This window comes from Penaeus vannamei, chromosome 5 (genome assembly GCF_042767895.1).
Source record: "Penaeus vannamei isolate JL-2024 chromosome 5, ASM4276789v1, whole genome shotgun sequence".
Lineage (NCBI taxonomy): Eukaryota > Metazoa > Arthropoda > Malacostraca > Decapoda > Penaeidae > Penaeus > Penaeus vannamei.
Window position 1 is genome coordinate 7,509,506 of NC_091553.1, and position 7,500 is coordinate 7,517,005.

The 7,500-nt window shown below is 42.4% G+C and overlaps 1 protein-coding gene across 1 annotated transcript in view; it reads left to right on the top strand.

Annotated features, from left to right (window-relative positions):
- LOC113801799 (dynein regulatory complex protein 11) overlaps window positions 1-7,500 on the top strand; it is a 23,037-nt gene that overhangs the window by 3,189 nt on the left and 12,348 nt on the right. The window contains exons 5-7 of the mRNA XM_070121790.1: window positions 401-571; window positions 1,599-1,736; window positions 3,306-3,505. Coding sequence (XP_069977891.1) covers window positions 401-571; window positions 1,599-1,736; window positions 3,306-3,505 — 509 coding nt within the window. The remainder of the gene's footprint in view (window positions 1-400; window positions 572-1,598; window positions 1,737-3,305; window positions 3,506-7,500) is intronic.

Sequence of the window (7,500 nt, forward strand, 5' to 3'; positions counted from 1 at the left end):
AACGATGATAACAATGATAATAATAATAATAATAATAATAATAATAATAATGATAATAATAATGATAATAATAATAGTAATGATGATAATGATAATAATAATAATAATGATGATAATAATAATAATAATAATAATGCTAAAAATGATAATAACGATAATAATACTCATGATAATGATAATAATAACGATAATGATAATAATAATAATAATAACGATAATGATAATAATAGTAATAATAACGATGATAATAATAATAATAAAAATAATGCAACTCTGGATTCGCAAGCTAAAAGATACGCAAACGATAATAATATTAATAACAATAATAATAATAACATTAACAATGATAATGATAATAATAATTATAATAATGATGCAACTCTGGATTCGGAAACCGCAGCGGAACATATTCATCGACGACTGCCTCCGCCGAGCTGGTCTGGAAGCCGTGTCTGAGGACGAGTTCTCTCCTCTGACTGTCTCGGAAGCCATCTTGCTCCTTCAGAAGCACGAGAGAGCCAAGCAAGGGCGTGCCAAAGCCGACCATCGGAGGGACATGCTCGCAAAACAGGTAGGCTGAGGGACTTTCGCGCAAAACGGGTAGGTTGAGGGACTTTGCGCAAAACAGGTAGGCTGAGGAACTTTGCGCAAAACAGGTAGGCTGAGGAACTTTGCGCAAAACAGGTAGGCTGAGGGACTTTGCGCAAAACAGGTAGGCTGAGGGACTTTGCGCAAAACAGGTAGGCTGAGGAACTTTGCGCAAAACAGGTAGGCTGAAGAACTTTGCGCAAAACAGGTAGGCTGAGGAACTTTGCGCAAAACAGGTAGGCTGAAGAACTTTGCGCAAAACAGGTAGGCTGAGGAACTTTGCGCAAAACAGGTAGGCTGAAGAACTTTGCGCAAAACAGGTAGGCTGAGGAACTTTGCGTGACGTCTGTGATAATATTGATTATGCGAGAGGATGCCAGGTCGTGGTTTGTGCTTCTGGCTTTTGTTGTTTATCGATCTGGGGTTTCAATGTTGAGTATAATATGTTTTGCTGCGATACTGCGAATGATTATATTTCTTCTGGAGTGTGTTTGGTTTGGAAAATCATTCTGTTCTTTTTTATAATTATTATTATTATTATTATTATTATTTTTTTACTTTTTGACTTTTTTTTTTTTTTTTTTTTTTACCAATTTAACTTTTTTTTTTTTTTTTTTTTTTTTACTATTTTTCCGTTTCCCCCCATTAAACTTTTCTCTTTGACCTTTCTTTTATTACCTTTTTCCCTCATTTCACTTTACCCTTTTTTATTTAATTTATTTTACTATCATTATTTTTAATTATTATTATCTTTTTTTTTTTACTTTTACAGTTTTTACCCTTTCATTTAATTTATTTTACTATCATTATTTTTAATCATTCTTATCTTTTTTTTTTTTTTACAGTTTTTACCCTTTCATTTAATTTATTTTACTATCATTATTTCTAAATATTATTATCTTTTTTTTTTTTTTTTTTTTTTTTTTTTTTTACAGTTTTTACCCTTTCATTTAATTTATTTTACCATCATCATTTCTAATTATTCTTATCTTTTTTTTCTACTTCTACAGGAGCGCGAACGAGGACGCGGGCGGCAGCAGATGTCGATGGAGGCCGCTGTCGTGAAGCTGCAGGCGGTAACCCGGGGTATGCTGGCGCGGAGGATCGTGAGGGAGATGCGATACCACGAGGAGCTTTTCCTCGGCTTGGTAAGTCCTGCGCGGAGAGAAGACGTGGAGATGAGGGTATATTAAAAAAAGATGGTGATGGGGATGATGGTGATGATGGTGGTGGTGATGATGATGATGATGATGATGATGGTGGTGGTGATGGTGATGATGATGGTGATGATGGTGATGGTGATGGTGATGATGGTGATGATGATGATGATGATGATGATGATGGTGATGGTGATGGTGATGGTGGTGATGATGATGATGATGATGGTGATGGTGGTGATGGTGATGATGATGATGATGATGATGGTGATGATGATGATGATGGTGGTGATGGTGATGATGATGATGATGATGGTGGTGATGATGATGGTAATGATGATGATGGTGATGATGATGATGATGATGATGATGATGGTGATGGTGATGATGATGGTGGTGATGGTGATGATGATGATGATGATGGTGGTGATGGTGATGATGATGATGATGATGGTGATGATGGTGGTGATGATGATGATGGTGGTGATGGTGATGATGATGGTGATGGTGGTGATGGTGATGATGATGATGATGATGGTGGTGATGATGATGGTAATGATGATGATGGTGATGATGATGATGATGATGGTGATGGTGATGATGATGGTGGTGATGGTGATGATGATGATGATGATGGTGGTGATGGTGATGATGATGATGATGATGATGATGATGGTGATGATGATGATGATGATGGTGATGATGTTGATCATGATGATAGTGATGATGGTGGTGATGGTGATGATGATGGTGGTGGTGATGGTGATGATGGTGATGATGATGATGATGGTGGTGATGATGGTGATGATGAGGATGGTGGTGATGATGGTGATGATGATGATGATGATGATGGTGATGATGATGATGATGGTGATGATGATGATGATGATGATGATGATGATGGTGATGGTGATGATGATGATGATGGTGATGATGATGGTGATGATGATGATGATGATGATGATGGTGATGGTGATGATGATGATGATGATGGTGATTGATGATGGTGATGGTGATGATGGTGATGGTGATGATGATGATGGTGATGATGATGGTGATGATGATGGTGATGATGATGATGATGATGGTGATGGTGATGATGATGATGATGGTGATGATGATGATAATGATAATGATAATGATAATGATAATGATAATGATAATGATGATAATAATAATAAAATGATAATGATAGTCTTTGATACCTAATCGAGAGATATTTGACTTCTAATCGAGAGAGATTTGACACCTAATTAACAGTTATATGACTCCTAATTAAGAGAGATTTGACTTCTAATCGAGGGAGATTTGACACCTAATCGACAGATATTTGACTCCTAATCAAGAGAGATTTGGCTTCTAATCGAGGGAGATTTGACTTCTAATAGAAAGAGATTTAACGCCTAATCGACAAACATTTAGTACCAACCGTAAATCAAACAATGATCACAAAACGACATACCAGAACAAAAAAAAAAACGAGATTTATCACTAACCATGAAATCCAGAATATTTTCCCCACTATGGTAGCATTAAGGAGGATTTCCAAACGTGTTGCAGCGCCCTGACCCGAGCCTGGACCGCAGCTGGGGGTCGAAGCTGGAGAAGGTGAAGCAGGCGAGGTACCGGGCGCAGGAGGAGAGGAAGAAGGAGCTGGAGGAGACAGAGAAACGCATCCAGACGAAGATTATCTACGAGGAGGGGGCGCATCTCCTTACCACCATGGAGGACAAGATCAGGGAGTGGATGTTCAGCAAAAAGTAAGTTTGGGTTGGGTTGTGTGGGGGATGTTGAGCAGAAAGTAGGTTTGGATTGGGTTATGTGGGGGATGTTGAGCAGAAAGCAAGTTTGGATTGGGTTATGTGGGGGATGTTGAGCAGAAAGCAAGGTTGGATTGGGTTCTGTGGGGGATGTTGAGCAGAAAGCAAGTTTGGATTGGGTTATGTGGGGGATGTTGAGCAGAAAGCAAGTTGGGATTGGGTTATGTGGGGGATGTTGAGCAGAAAGCAAGTTTGGATTGGGTTATGTGGGGGATGTTGAGCAGGAAGCAAGTTTGGATTGGGTTATGTGGGGGATGTTGAGCAGAAAGCAAGGTTGGATTGGGTTCTGTGGGGGATGTTGAGCAGAAAGCAAATTTGGATTGGGTTATGTGGGGGATGTTGAGCAGAAAGCAAGTTTGGATTGGGTTATGTGGGGGATGTTGAGCAGAAAGCAAGTTTGGATTGGGTTATGTGGGGGATGTTGAGCAGAAAGCAAGTTTGGATTGGGTTATGTGGGTGATGTTGAGCAGAAAGCAAGTTTGGATTGGGTTATGTGGGGGATGTTGAGCAGAAAGCAAGTTTGGATTGGGTTATGTGGGGGATGTTGAGCAGAAAGCAAGTTTGGATTGGGTTATGTAGGGGATGTTGAGCAGAAAGCAAGTTTGGATTGGGTTATGTGGGGGATGTTGAGCAGAAAGCAAGTTTGGGTTGGGTTATGTGGGGGATGTTGAGCAGAAAGCAAGTTTGGATTGGGTTATGTGGGGGATGTTGAGCAGAAAGCAAGTTTGGATTGGGTTATGTGGGGGATGTTGAGCAGAAAGCAAGTTTGGATTGGGTTATATAGGGGATGTTGAGCAGAAAGCAAGTTTGGATTGGGTTATGTAGGGGATGTTGAGCAGAAAGCAAGTTTGGATTGGGTTATGTGGGGGATGTTGAGCAGAAAGCAAGTGTGGATTGGGTTATGTGGGGGATGTTGAGCAGAAAGGAAGTTTGGGTTGGGTTATGTGGGGGATGTTGAGCAGAAAGCAAGTTTGGGTTGGGTTATGTGGGGGATGTTGAGCAGAAAGCAAGTTTGGGTTGGGTTCTGTGGGGGATGTTGAGCAGAAGGCAAGTTTGGATTGGGTTATGTGGGGGATGTTGAGCAGAAAGCAAGTTTGGATTGGGTTGTGTGGGGGATGTTGAGCAGAAAGCAAGTTTGGATTGGGTTATGTGGGGGATTTTGAGCAAAAAGTAAGTTTGGGTTGGGTTGTGTGGGGGATGTTGAGCAGAAAGCAAGTTTGGATTGGGATGTGTGGGGGATGTTGAGCAGAAAGCAAGTTTGGATTGGGTTATGTGGGGGATGTTGAGCAGGAAGCAAGTTTGGATTGGGTTATGTGGGGGATGTTGAGCAGAATGTAAGTTTGGATTGGGTTATGTGGGGGATGTTGAGCAAAAAGTAAGTTTGGGTTGGGTTATGTGGGGGATGTTGAGCAGAAAGCAAGTTTGGATTGGGTTGTGTGGGGGATGTTGAGCAGAAAGCAAGTTTGGGTTGGGTTATGTGGGGGATGTTGAGCAGAAAGCAAGTTTGGGTTGGGTTATGTGGGGGATGTTGAGCAGAAAGCAAGTTTGGATTGGGTTATGTGGGGGATGTTGAGCAGAAAGCAAGTTTGGGTTGGGTTATGTGGGGGATGTTGAGCAGAAAGCAAGTTTGGATTGGGTTATGTGGGGGATGTTGAGCAGAAAGCAAGTTTGGATTGGGTTATGTGGGGGATGTTGAGCAGAAAGCCAGTTTGGATTGGGTTATGTGGGGGATGTTGAGCAGAAAGCAAGTTTGGATTGGGTTATGTGGGGGATGTTGAGCAGAAAGCAAGTTTGGATTGGGTTATGTGGGGGATGTTGAGCAGAAAGCAAGTTTGGATTGGGTTATGTGGGGGATGTTGAGCAGAAAGCAAGTTTGGATTGGGTTATGTGGGGGATGTTGAGCAGAAAGCAAGTTTGGATTGGGTTATGTGGGGGATGTTGAGCAGAAAGCAAGTTTGGATTGGGTTATGTGGGGGATGTTGAGCAGAAAGCAAGTTTGGATTGGGTTATGTGGGGGATGTTCAGCAAAAAGTAGGTTTGGATTGGGTTATGTGGGGGATGTTCAGCAAAAAGTAGGTTTGGATTGGGTTATGTGGGGGATGTTCAGCAAAAAGTAGGTTTGGATTGGGTTATGTGGGGGATGTTGAGCAGAAAGAAATTTGGATTGGGTTATGTGGGGGATGTTGAGCAGAAAGCAAGTTTGGATTGGGTTATGTGGGGGATGTTCAGCAAAAAGTAGGTTTGGATTGGGTTATGTGGGGGATGTTCAGCAAAAAGTAGGTTTGGATTGGGTTATGTGGGGGATGTTGAGCAGAAAGCAAGTTTGGATTGGGTTATGTGGGGGATGTTGAGCAGAAAGCAAGTTTGGATTGGGTTATGTGGGGGGTATTGAGCAGAAAGCAAGTTTGGATTGGGTTATGTGGGTGATGTTGAGCAGAAAGCAAGTTTGGATTGGGTTATGTGGGGGATGTTGAGCAGAAAGCAAGTTTGGATTGGGTTATGTGGGGGTTGTTGAGCAGAAAGCAAGTTTGGATTGGGTTATGTGGGGGATGTAGAGCAGAAAGCAAGTTTGGATTGGGTTATGTGGGGGATGTTCAGCAAAAAGTAGGTTTGGATTGGGTTATGTGGGGGATGTTGAGCAGAAAGCAAGTTTGGATTGGGTTATGTGGGGGATGTTGAGCAGAAAGCAAGATTGGATTGGGTTGTGTGGGGGATGTTGAGCAGAAAGCAAGTTTGGATTGGGTTCTGTGGGGGATGTTGAGCAGAAAGCAAGTTTGGATTGGGTTGTGTGGGGGATGTTGAGCAGAAAGCAAGTTTGGATAGGGTTCTGTGGGGGATGTTGAGCAGAAAGCAAGATTGGATTGGGTTGTGTGGGGGATGTTGAGCAGAAAGCAAGTTTGGATTGGGTTATGTGGGGGATGTTGAGCAGAAAGCAAGTTTGGATTGGGTTATGTGGGGGATGTTGAGCAGAAAGCAAGTTTGGATTGGGTTATGTGGGGGATGTTGAGCAGAAAGCAAGTTTGGATTGGGTTATGTGGGGGATGTTGAGCAAAAAGTAAGTTTGGGTTGGGTTATGTGGGGGATGTTGAGCAGAAAGCAAGTTGGATTGGGTTATGTGGGGGATGTTGAGCAGAAAGCAAGTTTGGATTGGATTATGTGGGGGATGTTGAGCAGAAAGCAAGTTTGGATTGGGTTATGTGGGGGATGTTGAGCAGAAAGCAAGTTTGGATTGGGTTATGTGGGGGATGTTGAGCAGAAAGCAAGTTTGGATTGGGTTATGTGGGCGATGTTGAGCAGAAAGCAAGTTTGGATTGGGTTATGTGGGGGATGTTGAGCAGAAAGCAAGTTTGGATTGGGTTATGTGGGGGATGTTGAGCAGAAAGCAAGTTTGGATTGGGTTATGTGGGGGATGTTGAGCAGAAAGCAAGTTTGGGTTGGGTTATGTGGGGGATGTTGAGCAGAAAGCAAGTTTGGATTGGGTTATGTGGGGGATGTTGAGCAAAAAGTAAGTTTGGGTTGGGTTATGTGGGGGATGTTGAGCAGAAAGCGAGTTTGGATTGGGTTATGTGGGGGATGTTGAGCAGAAAGCAAGTTTGGATTGGGTTATGTGGGGGATGTTGAGCAAAAAGTAAGTTTGGGTTGGGTTATGTGGGGGATGTTGAGCAGAAAGCAAGTTTGGATTGGGTTATGTGGGGGATGTTGAGCAGAAAGCAGGTTTGGATTGGGTTATGTGGGGGATGTTGAGCAGAAAGCAAGTTTGGATTGGGTTACGTGGGGGATGTTGAGCAGAAAGCAAGTTTGGATTGGGTTATGTGGGGGATGTTGAGCAGAAAGCAAGTTTGGATTGGGTTATGTGGGGGATGTTGAACAGAAAGCAAGTTTGGATTGGGTTATGTGGGGGATGTTGAGCAGGAAGCAAGTTTGGATTGGGTTAT